The 16,053-nt window shown below is 44.5% G+C and overlaps 1 protein-coding gene across 2 annotated transcripts in view; it reads right to left on the reverse strand.

The window, feature by feature from the left end:
- spata5 (spermatogenesis associated 5) overlaps positions 1-12,056 on the reverse strand; it is a 318,711-nt gene extending 306,655 nt beyond the window's left edge. The window contains exons 1-6 of one of the 2 annotated variants that reach the window (XM_033016169.1): positions 11,731-12,056; positions 8,041-8,165; positions 6,655-6,812; positions 6,127-6,185; positions 2,059-2,721; positions 366-495 (exon numbers count right to left, since the gene is read on the reverse strand). In XM_033016169.1, coding sequence (XP_032872060.1) covers positions 366-495; positions 2,059-2,721; positions 6,127-6,185; positions 6,655-6,812; positions 8,041-8,165; positions 11,731-11,974 — 1,379 coding nt within the window. In that variant the 5' untranslated portion in view covers positions 11,975-12,056. Of the gene's footprint in view, positions 1-365; positions 496-2,058; positions 2,722-6,126; positions 6,186-6,654; positions 6,813-8,040; positions 8,166-11,622 lie in introns of both variants that reach the window. The other variant, XM_033016231.1, reaches the window with a different exon arrangement.
- Positions 12,057-16,053: the final 3,997 nt, after the last annotated feature.

The raw sequence follows: 16,053 nt of genomic DNA on the forward strand, positions 1-16,053 counted from the left end.
TTGTATCTCCTAGTTAGTTGTTCCTTTTCATTCAAATCAATCAGATTTTACAATAGGTGCAGAGGAATATTTCTCGCCCCCCCCCACCCCCACCCATTTTAGTCCTCTCATTATTCGTTTTTCACATTCTCAAGAGACGTGATGCATTGGATAACGTTCCCTCAAGTGTACCTCAACAATTTGATACTGGCCCAGTAGTGAAAAGCCATTAGCAAATGCACAAGCATACAAACACCATATCACTTCCACATTGATTTTCTTATTTTCCTTCAGACTGGTAATTTAGAACGGGTGTTGTCATGAGGATACATTCTTTGGGTACATCACCAGCAGTGAAATCATGCTGCACATATCATTTCACTTACTTGCTTATAATTTCAGGTCCATTGATAACAATGATATGAGCTCCGACTTCATTAGCCACAGCTCTCGCAATCAGTGTTTTCCCAGTTCCAGGAGGACCAAACAGCAAAATTCCTCGGGGAGGTGTAATCCCTAAATCACAACAAAATGAAAGATGGATAGCAATCAAAAGAGTCGTCATTTAGAAACAAAACATGTTCTGTTCATCTTTTAGAAGACCCTATTTGTAAATGATGGGACCCTGTGAAGTATCGTTGCACAAAGGGACATAAAAGCCTTGTATACTCAAGGAACTACAGAAGGGGAAATCTTGAGCAAAACACAAAGTGCTGGAGTAATTCAGCGGGTCAAGGGCCTGTCCTACGAGCATGCGACTCCATGCGGCAAGCGCGACCTAACGTGGTCGCTTGAGCCGTACGACCTCGCGGGGCCGGTCCCACTTCGATCGCCGGAGCCGTATGGAGTTGTGCGGAGCTGGTCCCGACATCGCACGGGGCTCCGAAAAACTGTCCGTGTTCAAAAATTCCGCACGGCAACAGCCAGCCGGCACGCAGCCGCCTCAACGCCGTACGCACCGCCTCGACGGGCGTGCGCAGCATCACCTTTTAGATGATTTTGCTACCAACAAAGACATATCCCAAGTCCCACAGTTCCCCTTTATCCTCTTTTTCCCCCATCCCATCCCCTTCCACTCACATTCCTCCCTCCGTCCTTACATTCCACGCCTCCTCTTCTTTCTTTACCTGACATCCTTCTGCCTCCTTTTCACTCCAGCCTTTACTATTTACACCACCCATCTGCCAATTACCCCATCCCCCTTACCTGTACCCACCTATCATTTACTGGGCTTTGTCCCACCCCACCTCTTTTATCCAGCTTTCCACCCCCACTCCTTCCAAATTTCAGGGGAAAGGGTCCCAACCTAAAACATTCATAACAAGAGGATTTCAGTATAGGAGTAAAGAGGTTCTCCTGCAGTTGTATAGGGCTCTGGCGAGACCACACCTGGAGTATTGTGTACAGTGTTGGTCTCCTAATTTGAGGAAGGACATCCTTGTGATTGAGGCAGTGCAGCGTAGGTTCACGAGACTGATCCCTGGGATGGCGGGACTGTAATATGAGGAAAGATTGAAAAGACTAGGCTTGTATTCACTGGAGATTAGAAGGATGAGGGGAGATCTTATAGAAACATATAAAATTATAAAAGGACTGGACAAGCTAGATGCAGGAAAAATGTTCCCAATGTGGGGCGAGTCCAGAACCAGGGGCCACAGTCTTAGAATAAAGGGGAAGCCATTTAAGACTGAGGTGAGAAAAAAAAAATGTTCACCCAGAGAGTTGTGAATTTGTGGAATTCCCTGTCACAGAGTGCAGTGGAGGCCAAGTCATTGGATGGATTTAAGAGAGAGTTAGATAGAGCTCTAGGGGCTAGTGGAGTCAAGAGATATGGGGAGAAGGCAGGCACGGGTTATTGATTGGGGACGATCAGCCATGACCACAATGAATGGCGGTGCTGGCTGGAAGGGCCGAATGGCCTCCTGCTGCACCTATGTTTCTATGATCAGTCCATTCCTTCCTCACATGCTGCCTGACCTGCTGAGTTGCTCCACCCCTTGCTTTTTTTGAACATTAATTAAAGCTTATTTATACCAAATTAAAATAGATCAATTCTAATCACAGTTTGCAATGTCCTACCATAGGTCATGAACAGTTGTGGTTGTTTCAGAGGCAATTCAATAATTTCTCTAATCATCTTCAGCTGACTGTCCAGGCCTCCAATCATGTCATATGTGACTTTGGATTTGGATTCTTCTTTGATTTGATCTTCGCTGTTATGTCCTTGCAGGAATTTAATTTGAGTGAGGAAAGAAATGTGGTAAAAAGTATCTTTGTTGCTTTTTAAGCAACTGTTTGACATCAGAACTAGGTCCTCAACAGAAGAGTCACATTTGCCATCTCCTTCCTGAATAGATTCAGACTGTTCGACATCTTCACTGCTGCTCACTGTGGAGCATATTATCCCATTGTCCGCTTCCAGTAATTTTCCACTGTCCACAGAAGTAGAAATTGATATTGTTTGAGAATCTGCCATAGGACAATTTAAATCTGAAGTAGTACCACCATCTCCGTCCCGAGTAACTTCTATGGCCAAATTGCTGAAATTAGTTGACAAGTCTATTGCTTCGTTCTCCTGTACTGATTTATCAAGCAAGGATTCCTCATTCACACTAGATGTGACGTTGAACGATGTTTCCATAACATTACCATCCACTCCTTTTATCTTCATCACCATCAAGTGAAAAGTCCGACCGTAAAACGTAATATTCAGTAAGTTGCCCGGTAATACTATCTTCCCATCTACATGAAAATAAAGTAGAAGATTAAAATAAAATTAGCGGTAAGTCCTATAATTTGTTTTGTATATATACCGAAGCATAAGAGTCATATAGCAAATAAAACAGGCCCTTCAATCCAACCAATGGCCACATTTGGTCCATAATCCTCTAAACATTTACTAGCCGTGTAATTTTCCAAGTGGCTTTTAAATATTGTAATTGTATCTGCCTCCACTACCTTCTCTGGCAGCTCATTCCGTATACCTACCATCCTCTGTGTAACAAAGATGCCCTTCAGATTCCTATTAAAATGTTCCCTCCTCACCTTAAACCTATGTCCTCTGATTGTTGATTCTCCTACTCTGGGCAAAAGACTCAATTCCCATCATGATTTTATACACCTCTACAGGATCACCACTTAGCCTCCTGTGCTCCAAGGAATAAAATCCTAGCTTGCCCAATCTCTCCTTATGGCTCAAGCCCTCACCAACGTCTTATACAGTTTTAACATTATGTCCCAACTTCCCAGCGTAGGTTTACAAGGTTAATTCCCGGGATGGCAGGACTGTCATATGCTGAGAGAATGGAGCTGCTGGGCTTGTACACTCTGGAGTTTAGAAGGATGAGAGGAGATCTCATTGAAACATATAAGATTGTTAAGGGCTAGAGGCAGGAAACATGTTCCCGATGTTGGGGGAGTCCAGAAACAGGGACCACAGTTTAAGAATAACGAGTAAGCCATTTAGAACAGAGACTAGAAAACATTTTTTCTCACAGAGAGTAGTGAGTCTGTGGAATTCTCTGTCTCAGAGGGCGGTGAAGGCAGGTTCTCTGGATACTTTCAAGAGAGAGCTAAATAGAGCTCTTAAAAATAGCGGAGTCAGGGGATATGGGGAGAAGGCAGGAACGGGGTACTGATTGGGGATGATCAGCCATGACCACGGCTCGAAGGGCCAAATGGCCTGCTCCTGCACCTATTGTCTATACTCAATACTGTGACTGATGATGGTTAATGTAGCAAAAGCCTTCATTACAACCCTACCCTATCTTGAGAGAATTGTGTACCTGTGAACATTCCCTGGGAAGTGTTGTAAAGCATACAATGAACCTACAATGTGTACACTGGCTGTTTTCCCAATTTGAGGAACTCTTGCATGCAGGATTGAATTACATTGGGTGAAAATCCTTGCATGATGTAAACGTACCTGTCTTAATTGTAAACAATCGCAACCTTAAGGTTCTAGTCAAATTGCAGGATAGCTTCAAAGTGGGCAAAATGGACAAAATTGCACAACAAAAGTGCTCACTTTCCATTGATTGAAGTAATCTACAAAGGTTGATAGGGATTGGAGGGGGTTAGAAATTAGAGTAGCAATTCTAGTGAACTTCCAAAAAGTGAATTGGCTGATTTATTTAAATTCTATTTCACTTACTTGGTAGAGGTTTTTGATTAGATCAGAAAGAAACCCAGTTAATGTGATTTTTAACCTTTCAAAAGGCACTTAATAAAGTGTTTGTCTTCAAGATTGTAGCCCAGAAAAATAAAAAGAATTTTATTTAGCACAGATAGAAAATTGGTTACGTGACGGAAAAAAAGGAATGAAGTCTTGGAGTCATACAACACAGAATTAAAACCTTCAGCCCACCGAGATTGCGATGAACATTCACACATTTATCTAGCTTTCTCAATCTTCACTTATTCCCAACAACTTCTACCAGATTCACCCAAACATTAGAGGCAAGTTACAGTGGCCAGTTATCTTATTAACCAACACATCTTGGGGTCTGGGGTGGTGGAAACCACACAGTCACAGGGAGACTACACAGCCACACCGACAGCACGTGAAGTCAACATCGAACCCAGGTTCCTTGAACTGCGAGGATTACTGGTTTTAACACACGTTAATGACTTGGATTTGAGGCAGCAGGGCACAAATCTAGATTTTTAGACAATACAAAATTTGGAAAAAATATAAATAATAGCAAACTTAAAAATGATTGAAATAACAAAACTGATGAAATGGGTGGACATGCGACAGATTAAACTTAATGCAAAAAAATGTAACGTGTAGATGATGATCATATTGAATGGCTGCTAGCTTGAAGGGTCGAATGGCCTACTCCTGCACCTATTGTCTATTGTAACATTTCTTGATAAATCAAGGGCAGCCAATTTAAACTAGAAGGCACAATACTAAAAGGAATACAGAGGCAGTGAGACGCGGAGATTGAGAAAGGGACAGGATCTTGGGGTTGAGAAACAGAGGCAAATAGTACAAGGTCATAGAAATCATGAGGAGGCATTTTATAAAACACCCACTTGGTCATGGTTGAGCACTATTCTGGGCAACACAGCACCTTTGATTGAAGGGATGAAGGACTTTTAGTTTGGCGAAAAGAATGAAGAATCTGGGATTGTTCTACATGGAACAGACAGAACTACGAAAAAGGGATTGGGTAAAGTATTTTAAATCATGAAGCGCAAGACCGTTTAGAAAATAATTGTACCCTCTGGGAGGCAAATTCAATCTTGATGCTCTAAAGCGAATCAGATAATTCCTTGAATGCATAACAAATGCAAGCCTATGGAGGAAGGGAGGAAGAGAGTAAAGGGCCTGTCCCACTTACGTGTCTTTGGCACGCAAATTATGTGACCACGAGGTCGCGTTGAGGCGCTCGGGCATCGTATGGCCGCGCGGGGCCAGTCCCACTGAGAAGCGCGAAGGGGTATGTAGTTGAGCGCGACATCGCGCGGGGCTCCACGAAATTTGGTAGCGAACAAAATCTTCACGCGCGCCAACGGCCTGTCGCGGAACTGTCGGCCAAAGTGGGACAGGCCAAGACCCTGGCGCGATGCAACATCTCACCTCCAACAGCAGCAGAAGCAGGCAAACGATCGCCGAACTCGGCCTGGGGCTCACGGCCGTTGCAGTCCGGATCCGCCCCCACTTCTACTCCCAGAGCGGGGCCAAGAAAATTGAAGATGGACACAAAATGCAGGAGTAACTCAGCGGGACCGGCAGCATCTCTGGAGAGAAGCAATGGGTGATGTTTCGCGTCAAGACCCTTCTTTTCAGACTGAAGAAGAGTCTCAACACGAAACGTCACCCATTGCTTCTCTCCAGAGATGCTGCTGGTCCCGCTGAGTTACTCCAGCTTTGTGTCCATCTTCAAATGACATCACGCGCTCCAGACGGCTGTGCGTACGCATGAAATCGCGCGCGACCTTCGCGGGTCCGTCGCGGTTCAACCTGACCACGAGGTCGTGTAATTTGCATGCCAAGGACCCGTAAGTGGGACAGGCCCTTAACTGGGTGAATTGCATTTCCACTGAGCTGATGCAGATTAAATGAGATAAAAAGCATCCGGTGCTATGACCCATGATTTTGTGAGTCAATAGAGTCTTGAGTAATTAGAATCTTCTTACCCATATTCCTCACCAAGAAGTCAGATAATTCTTCTCTGTTGAAAGATTCATCTTCATCTCTGCAATAAGCAAGGCAAGTCAAGATTAAAACAATTTGGGCTAATGTGCGGGAACAAATGACAATTACTTTAAACAGTGATGGGTCCCAGTATGTCAATTCATTACAATGTTGTGTTATATTCATGTCATGTCTTCTTTTTTCCCCACATAAAAGTTTATTCCTTCACCTAGGTTCAAAGTATAAGCTGTCAACTCAGCAGGACAGGATACGGGTCCTGGTATCACAATAGAGGTCATGGAATGCAAATGAATGATGCCACTAACAGGTATTAAGAACTCATAGCAGCTGACCAAAAACACAACTTATGGCAATTTATTTTTACATTTCTTACTACACAACACACACATAGAAAAAGAAACCAAAAATACAAAAGCAACATGTTATAAATGCTGGAAATTGTAATGAAATAAATACAAATGAGGGAAATAGCAGATTAATGGCTAACATTGGATCTACCAGATACAAACCTCAAAGCTACTTGTACTTCCTCTGCCTGCAGTACCGGACCAAGCAGTGGCTGGGCAGTAACAACATCATTCACTTTAACCTTTAGATTCTTCTGTGCGATTCTATTCAACCCGATTTTACCCGCTGGGAAACTTGGTACAGGCCATGCTGTGCATACCTAAGAATACAAGTGTTAATCCTGCAAAGTTAGAAGCTCTGTACATTTGACCAACTACACCACAACATACTGCATGGTACCAAAAAACACACTGTATATTATCCTGTCACATTGCAATACATAGGGAGGCCCCAGCATACAATCTCAAATTGTGGGAAAGGGCAGATCTAGTATGTGTAAAGGTGGATCATTTCCATTACAACTGTGGCCACATGAACGGGCTGCCAACTGATACATCAAATGATAATTCACTGAATTCCTCAATCTAGGAGCGAGGTCACTTCATGCAACAGATAGCTGCCATATAATATCAATCTCAGTCAGAGTGGACAACTGGACAAATTCTCATCCACTAGGAGAGACTCTGCAGTTTTGTGTCTCAAAATTGTCTTAGGTATTTCATCTGGTTTTCGAATGAGGAATACATATATTTTAAATAGCAGGCATCACAATGTGTCAAGAGAGAGGATCGGATCGAGTAATATTTTTTTTCCCCCGTCTATCATTTCTCACATGCAAGATGTTAATCCCACAATGTTACAATATTGACAAGAATAATAATCAAATAATATATTGTTTACTACACTATAGCAGCTATGTGTAAGTAGGGAGTACAGATGCTGGTTTACACCAAAGATAGACACAAAATGCTGGAGTAACTCAGAAGGTCAGGCAGTATCTCTGGAGAAAAGGAATAGGTGATGTTTTGGGTCATGACCCTTCATCACACTGAGAGTCAGGGAGGGTATGGGAAGGTAGCTACCTTTAGTAAGAGGCATTTAGACAGAACATGCAGGAAATAGAGGGAATGGATAATTTGCATGCAGGTGGGATTAGTTAGAGTAGTATCATGGCTGGTGCTGGCATAATGGGCCAATGGGCTTGTCCCTATACTATACTGTTCTGCGTTCAACGTTCTAACACCATAGACATGGAAACACCATCATTTCAATTTCTGGGTCATGGCTAAATGTATTGTTGGGCCTTTGAAATGTAAGTAATTGAGGTGATCATGCTTCAATAATAGTTGTCCCAGGATACTGACTTAGTAATGATGAAGAAACTGTGACACATGTCCGAGTCAGAATGGTGCATGGGAAAACTTGAAGGTGATATTTCATTACATTGCAGTGCTTTGAGAAAATAAACAATTAGAAAATAAAGATAATGAGAACTTTAAGTAAACCAACGGGACTGTGTTTTGCTCTTAATTTTCAATAGTACTTACCTCCTGGCTGCCAGCAGCACTGGTAAGGAGGATTGGTCGGCCAATGCAGATATTTGCCAGTTTTATGTTGTTGAGACCAATTTGAGCGAGACATCTTCGGCAAGCCTTAGGTACCTTCTCATCAGCTACAAGAAAAACAATGAAACCATAATGGATACTTTGATTTTCCAATGTTTACCAGTCAGTCTTGCATACTGTGCACTTCATAAGATAGTTTGGCATAAATCTATTTAAGTTTAAATGTGCTCCTCCATTCTCTGTCCTGCCACCTATTTTGCCAGTGAGATCAATCTGGCTTGTTTTGTTGCTCCCTATTTATAATAATACATTTGTTGCAGCACAGACATAAACCATTTGATACCAGCTGAGAGAATGGAGCAGCTGGGCTTGTACATTCTGGAGTTTAGAAGGATGAGAGGGCATCTCATTGAAACATATAAGATTGTTAAGGGCTTGGACACGCTAGAGGCAGGAAACATGTTCCCGATGTTGGGGGAGTCCAGAACCAGGGGCCACAGTTTAAGAATAAGGAGTAAGCCATTTAGAATGGAGACGAGGAAACACTTTTTCTCACAGAGAGTGGTGAGTCTGTGGAATTCTCTGCCGCAGAGGGCGGTGGAGGCAGGTTCTCTAGATGCTTTCAAGAGAGAGCTAGATAGGGCTCTTGAAAATAGCAGAGTCAGGGGATATGGGGAGAAGGCAGGAACGGGGTACTGATTGGGGACGATCAGCCATGATCACATTGAATGACAGTGCTGGCTCGAAGGGCCAAATGGCCTACTCCTGCACCTATTGTCTATTGTCTATTGTCATTTTGTCCATCCAGCACAGGTCTCTATTAATTTTACTCTCCAGCTCTTTCCCCTAACTTTGAATTTTGTTTTCCTCATTTTACTATTTATTCTTTTTTTTTTAAATAAACTCTGATATAACCAGCTTCAACCATAGCATCAGGTGGTGCATTCAAGATCATAATTCACTATTTCAGAAAAGGGTTTTGCTCATATTTTCTTTAGTTTTTTTTCCAACCTTAAAAATGTGCCACAATTTTCATGTGGTTATAACCTAGTGATGTGAACTGGGATATATTCAGTCCCACTCACAGCTGCACCATCATTCAGCAAAGTGACTGATAGCACGATCTGCTCTCTGCTGCTCTGTTTGGGTTCCACTCAGCTCCAGACCTCGTCACAACCCTGGCCAACTGGAGTAAAACCCAAATTCTAGAGGCAAGATGATCGCAGAGTTCTGGGGCCCTTTGCCGAGGGCCGCCAGCGTTGCATCTCCGTCCAGCGCGGCCTGCGGAATTTGGGAGCCGCGGACTCTGGTAGGAGGTGGCCGACTCGGATGTCCAGGCCGCTGAGGAGATCCTCCAGCCCCGACGTCGGACTTACATCATCCCGGCGAGCGGACCTGAACATCAGGCCACCCGTAGGTGAACATTGGGGAAGATTAGAGGAAGATGACTGACTTTGGTGTCTTCCCTCACACTGGGAAACTTTGATTCTGCTGTGTGGGGATGTTTTATGTTGAACTCTATCGTGTGTTGTGTTCTTTATTTTTATTGTATGGCTGTATGGTGATCACATTTCACTGTGACAACTGGCACATGTGACAAATAAATGTATCTTGTATTGCTCTTCACTGTAGCATTTGGCCACAAATGAAATCACAGCCTTAGTTTATTCCAGCCAATAGAAGTCGCCGAAAACTCTGAATGCTGGAAGAATAATTGGAATAAACTAATGTACTTGTGGTTATTTAAGGTCATGGATATCACTGCAGGAGTTATTCAGGGTATTTATCTTAAACAAACCACATACAGTTGCTTCGACATTGATCTAACGTACAACAAAATCAGGAGAGTTGTTTGTTTTTATTCGCATAGTATTCAATTCAGTTTTCAATTCCTCAAAAAACGAAGACAGAAATCGCTGGAAACACTCAGACATCAAGCAGCATCTTTGCAAAGAGCAGCTAGTTAATGTACCACATACTAGAAACAGGGAACTACAGGTATTATTTTCCATAAAATGACACTTCATGCTGGAGTACCTCAGCGGGTCAGAAATGCCCATGAACAATGGCATGGGGAATTACCATTGGTCAGAAACTCACCAGCTATGTGTACTGTGGAGCTGTTCAACTTCATAAAGTTGTTCTACTAACTGCAAAGCGCAAGTCATGTGTGTGACAGTGTCCTCTCTATTTGCCTGCATGAATACAGGCCTAACAACAATTAAAGGATTTTACTCAATCTATGTGAACATGGAAACACAAAAGTAATTGAGTCCAGCTAACAGAGAGGATTATCCTTGATCCTCGAAGGGCCAAATGGCCTACTCCTGCACCTATTTTCTATGTTTCTATGATTTCCACAGGACTCGGTTTTACCAAGGCTTGTCAACTGTGGTGAAATGCTTCATTGATGTCAAGACAATAGGTCTCATCTAGCCTTCTTTGTTTTCTGCTTTCCTTTTGCCATTTCAGATTTCATTCCTCACCAATATAAACACAGGTTACATTTATGTAGGCTAATGCAGGCCTTATATTCCAGTTAGAATTTAATATTGAAGCATAACTTTTATTATTCACTAGCCTTCACTATCCACCTTCAGTTTGCAATACTACAACAGGTATCAGTCAATCTCTCTGATCTGCATCCGATCATGGACTGTCTCTTTATCTCCTGTCTCCTACCCCCTTTTCAACTTCAAAAGTTTCATTTTTTCCTTGGTTCTAATAAATGGTTATCAATGTGGAACATTCACTATATCCCACACAAAAAAATGCTGCTTGTTCCAAATATTTCCAATGTTTTCTGTTTTGTTATGCCAAGGATAAAACTTTCTATTTTAGACATTCACTCTACAAATACCATCAGGGCGTATGGGGGCTCGGGAAGGCACATTAGTGTTCTCCCTATGAAAGCGTGCGTAGAACGCATTGAGCTCGTCAGGAAGTGATGCTTCGCTGACGTTTGAGCTGCCTCCTGATTTCGCCTTGTAGGAGGTGATGGCATTCAAGCCCTGCCACAGTTGCCGAACATCCGCCCCATCCTCCAGCTTAGAGCAGAAGTCCCCTTTGGCCTTTTTGATGGCCTTGTCAAGGTCGTATCTGGACTTCTTATTACTCATCCCACATTTGAGTACGACGTGGATCACCTTGCAAGTCACAGTTCTTCTAGAATATAGTCAATACTGTTCTAACATGATGACAGTTTCTGCCTATGTCACCAATTCGGCCAGACCCCTACCTACCACCTTTACCACCCTCCAATACCTTTCCCAATCACTTTAAATCTGTGCTTGCAGTGCATAACCTGTGAATCTGATTATTTGATGCATTATCTGAATTAGAAGGTTTTGGTCATTCTTCCATAAGAAGATACAAAATGTTGCAGTAACTCGGCGGGTCGGGCAGCATCTCATGTGAACATGGATAAGTGATGGTTCGGGTCGGGACCCTTCTTCAGGCTCATCATTCAGGATCCCAACCCGAAACGTCACCTATCCATCTTCTCCAGAGATGCTGCCTGACCCGCTGAGTTACTCCAGCACTTTGTGTCTTTTTCTTTTCAACCTGTATCAATCAGCAGGTTCTTGTATTTTTTCGTGTCATCCCTTTCGATATGAATACACCCATTTTGAAACAAAAGTTGCAACTTTGCAAGTACTGAAACATCCATACCTTTGTCTAAGGTGTCAGTGACTGCCAGTGAAAGGCAAGGCTGGGGCTTGGTCTCTGCACTGTCCAGCTCAGCCCCGGGACTCAGGGCACCGGGGGAGTTCGCTGGCGATCCCCGCCAGTCAGCCCCGGGACTCAGGGCACCGGGGGAGTTCGCTGGCGATCCCCGCCAGTCAGCCCCAACCCTCGGGGAGGAGGCGCCCTGACTCCGCACCGGTTTGCACTTGGCTTTCTTTTTGGAGGACATGGTGTCTGCAGGGCAACCTCAGCAACAAGACGCCGTTTCCATGCGGCAGCGCGACGCTGATGTTAAACTTCCCCTGTGAAAGGGGAAAGGGCAGTCCGCCCACTACCGTAATCCATCACAAAGAGACGCCAGCGACACATATGATAAGATTGGGTTTCATTTAAATCTCCCTTTCTTCCATTCATGCTGATCCGTACGAAATATCTCATTCAGCACTGTTTATATTTCTCTATTTTCAGGATATCTTGCCTTCATACGTTTGGCAATTTCTTATGAAATTGTTTTGAATAATAAGTAACTAATTTCCTAAGTGAGTAATTTCCTAACTAAGTAACTAAATAAAGTAACTAATAGTCAATGCCTACCATGTTCTGTTGTGCTGAAGCAAAGCAAGAATGTCATTGTCCTAACAGGGACACATGGCAATAAACTCACTTGAACTTGACTTGATTTGATAAGGGAACTCAAGGTGAAGGAACCATTAGGAGGTAGTGGACCATTATATGATAAGCTGTAATTTGAGAGGGAGAAGGTAAAATCGGAAGTGTCAGTATTGCAGTTTGACAAAGTGGACTATGGAGGCATGAGAGAGGAGCTGGCCAAAGTTGACTGGAAAGGGACCCTAGCAGGGATGACGGTGGAACAGCAATGGCAGGAATTTCTGGGAATAATCCAGAAGGTGCAGGATCATTTCATTCCAAAGAGGAGGAGAAAAGATGAAGTACGAAGGTAAGCTAGCCAAGAATGTAAAGGAGGATAGTAAAAGCTTCTTTAGGTGTGTGAAGAGGGGAAAAAAATAGTTAAGACAAATGTGGGTTCCTTGAAGACAGAAATAGGTGAATTTATTATGGGAAACAAGGAAATGGCAGACGAGTTGAACAGGTACTTTGGTTCTAAGGAAGACACTTTAGCGGTGCAGAGATAACGACCAGTTTATTTAAACAGATTTTATTTCGAAATTGTTTCTTGGTCAACAGGTCTACAACACAAACAATCTTCCAGATGTACTAGGGGACAGAGGACCTAGGGTGATGGTGGAACTGAAGGAAATTCACATTAGTCAGGAAATGGTGTTGGTTTTGGGTAGACTGATGGGACTGAAGGCTGATAAATCCCCAGGGTCTGATGGTCTGCATCCCAGGGTACTTGGGGAAGTGTCTCTAGAAATTGTGCACGCATTGGTGATCATTTTCCAATGTTATATAGATTCTGGATCAGTTCCTGTGGATTGGAGGGTAGCTAATGTTATCCCACTTTTCAAGAAAGGAGGGAGAGAGAGAAAACAGGGAATAATTGACCAGTTAGCCTGACAGCGGTGGTGGGGAAGGTGCTGGAGTCATTTATCAAAGATGTAATAGCGGTACATTTGGATTGCAGTAACATGATCGGTCCACGTCAGCATGGATTTACAAAGGGGAAATCACGCTTGTCGAATCTTATGGAATTTTTGTTGTAAGGATGGAACAAGAAAAATGGACAGGGGAGAACCAGTGGATGTAGTGTACCTAGAGTTTCAGAAAGCCTTTGATAAGGACTCACAGCAGATTAGTGGGCAAAATTAGAGCACATGGTATTGAGGGTAGGGTATTGACATGAATAGAAAATTGGTTGGCTGACAGGAAGCAAAGGGTAGGGATTAATGGGTCCTTTTCAGAATGGCAGGCAGTGACTGGTAGGGTGCCACAAGCTGTTGGGACTACAGCTAGTTACAATATACATTAATGATTTAGATGAGGGGATTCAAAGCAACATTAGCAAATTTGCAGATGACACAAAGCTGGGTAGCAATGTGAACTGTGAAGAGGATGCTATGAGGATGCAGGGTGACTTGGACAGGCTGGGGGAGTGGGCAGATGCATGGCAGATGCAGTTTAATGTGGATAAATGGTGGCAAGACCGGGAAGGCAGATTATTATCTGAATGGTGTCAGGTTAGGAAAAGGGGAAGTACAACGAGACCTGGGTGTCCTAGTATATCAGTCACTGAAAATAAGCATGCAGGTACAACAGGCAGTGAAGAGAGCTAATGGCATGTTGGCCTTCCAACTTGCCTACACCGGCCAACAATGTCCCAGCTACCAGCATTTGGTCCATATCCCTCCAAATCTATCCTATCCCTGTTCTGTGTAATACGACGATAGACACAAAAAGCTGGAGTAACTCAGCGGGACAGGCAGCATCTCTGGAGTGAAGGAATGGGTGACAATAGACAATAGGTGCAGGAGTAGGCCGTTTGGCTCTTCGAGCCAGCACCGCCATTCAATGTGATCATGGCTAATCATCCCCAATCAGTACCCCCGTTCCTGCCTTCTCCCCATATCCCCTGACCGATATTTTTAAGAGCCCTATCTAGCTCTCTCTTAAAGGGATGTTTCGGGTGGAGACCCTTCTATGTAAAAGCCCTGTCCCACGGTACGAGTTCATTCCAAGAGCTCTCCCGAGTTTAAAAAAAAAATCAAACTCGGAGTAAGCACGGAGAATGAACGTAGCGGGTACGTCGGAGCTCGGGGACGTCCCTTAGCGCCAACGGCAGGTGCTCGGGAAGACTCGTGAAGATTCTTCAACATGTTGAAAAATGTCCACGAGGGCGCCCGAGTACCCACGAGCGGTCATTACCGTAAATCACCGAGTTCAAATCGGGGCAAACTCGGGAGAACTCTTGGAATGAACTCGTACAGTGGGACAGGGGTTTAATATGTCTTTTTTACTGGGTCACAAACAAAGATTACTGGGTCACAAACAAAGATTACTGGGTCACAAACAAAGATTACTGGGTCACAAACAAAGATTACTGGGTCACAAACAAAGATTACTGGGTCACAAACAAAGATTACTGGGTCACAAACAAAGATTACTGGGTCACAAACAAAGATTACTGGGTCACAAACGAAGACTCGTGAAGATTTTCCAACATGTTGAAAAATGTCCGAGAGCGCCCGAATACCCACGAGCGGCCATTACCGTAAATCCCCGAGTTCGAATCAGGCCAAACACGGGAGAGCTCTTGGAGTACCGTGGGACAGGGGTCTTTTTAACTGGGTCACAAACACAAATATCATAGATAGAGCGCTCTATGTGTGATCTTTGGTGCTGCAATGGCGGCAGCCCTGTCAGCAGCGCGTTAGTTTTTTCAATTTTTTTTTTTTTTTTAGTATGTTTTACAGTATGTTTTTAATGTTTCTTTGTGTGTTTTGTGTGGGGGGTGGTGTGGGGGAAACCGTTTTGGCCGCCTCCTCCATGGAGAGGCGACTTTTTCCAGGCCGCCTCCCCCGTGGCCTAACAGCAAGGATCGGCACGGCCTTTCCCGGAGACGCGCCCGGGGCTTCATCGGCGGGCGCAGCGTGGACTCTCGGCGTGGAGCGGGTGAGCCCTCGCTGCGGCTCGCTGGAGGGGAGCGCTCCGTTTCGCTGGCCCGGGGCAGCCGGCAGCCTGCAGCCTGAAGCCGCGCGCGGTCTGCACAGCTCCAGCTGGCGCGGCGTCTACAGCCCGGGATCCCTCGTGGGTGACCCGGGGGAAGAAGAAGCCATCACTGCCGGCCCGCGGCCAACTTCTACCGCGGGGCGCGGTGGCGACTTACCATCACCCCTGGAGGGGAGCTTCGACCGCCGGCCCTGCGGTCTGCGGTGCTTCAGGGTGCGGCGCGGCGGGAACGTTAAACTTTAAATCTCGACCGCCGGCCTGCGGCCTACACCAACTTAAAGCCGCGGTCTCCGGTGGGGATAGAGCCGATCCTGGACTTACCTGGACTTGTACCTTGTCCTTTTACCATCTGGACGCCCGCAGCAACGGCTGCGGAGGGTGGAGGTCCCGTCCACGGGGGAAAATGGAGGAGGACTGGCCAAATTGTGTGCCTTCCACCACAGTGATGAATGCTGTGGTGGATGTTTATGTGTGTGTCCTTTATCATTGTACCGCTGCTGACATATTCATTTCACTTGCACTTTATGTGCAATGTGACAAATAAACCGTATTGTATTGTATTGAATGTGATTTTTTTTGCCAGCTGGTTGCGGCGAACCTGCATTTCGTGCCCGGTAGAGGGCTGTAAGTAAATTAGTAATTGTGTGTGTGTGAAATGCG

Source organism: Amblyraja radiata, chromosome 1 (genome assembly GCF_010909765.2).
Source record: "Amblyraja radiata isolate CabotCenter1 chromosome 1, sAmbRad1.1.pri, whole genome shotgun sequence".
In the NCBI taxonomy this organism is placed as follows: domain Eukaryota; kingdom Metazoa; phylum Chordata; class Chondrichthyes; order Rajiformes; family Rajidae; genus Amblyraja; species Amblyraja radiata.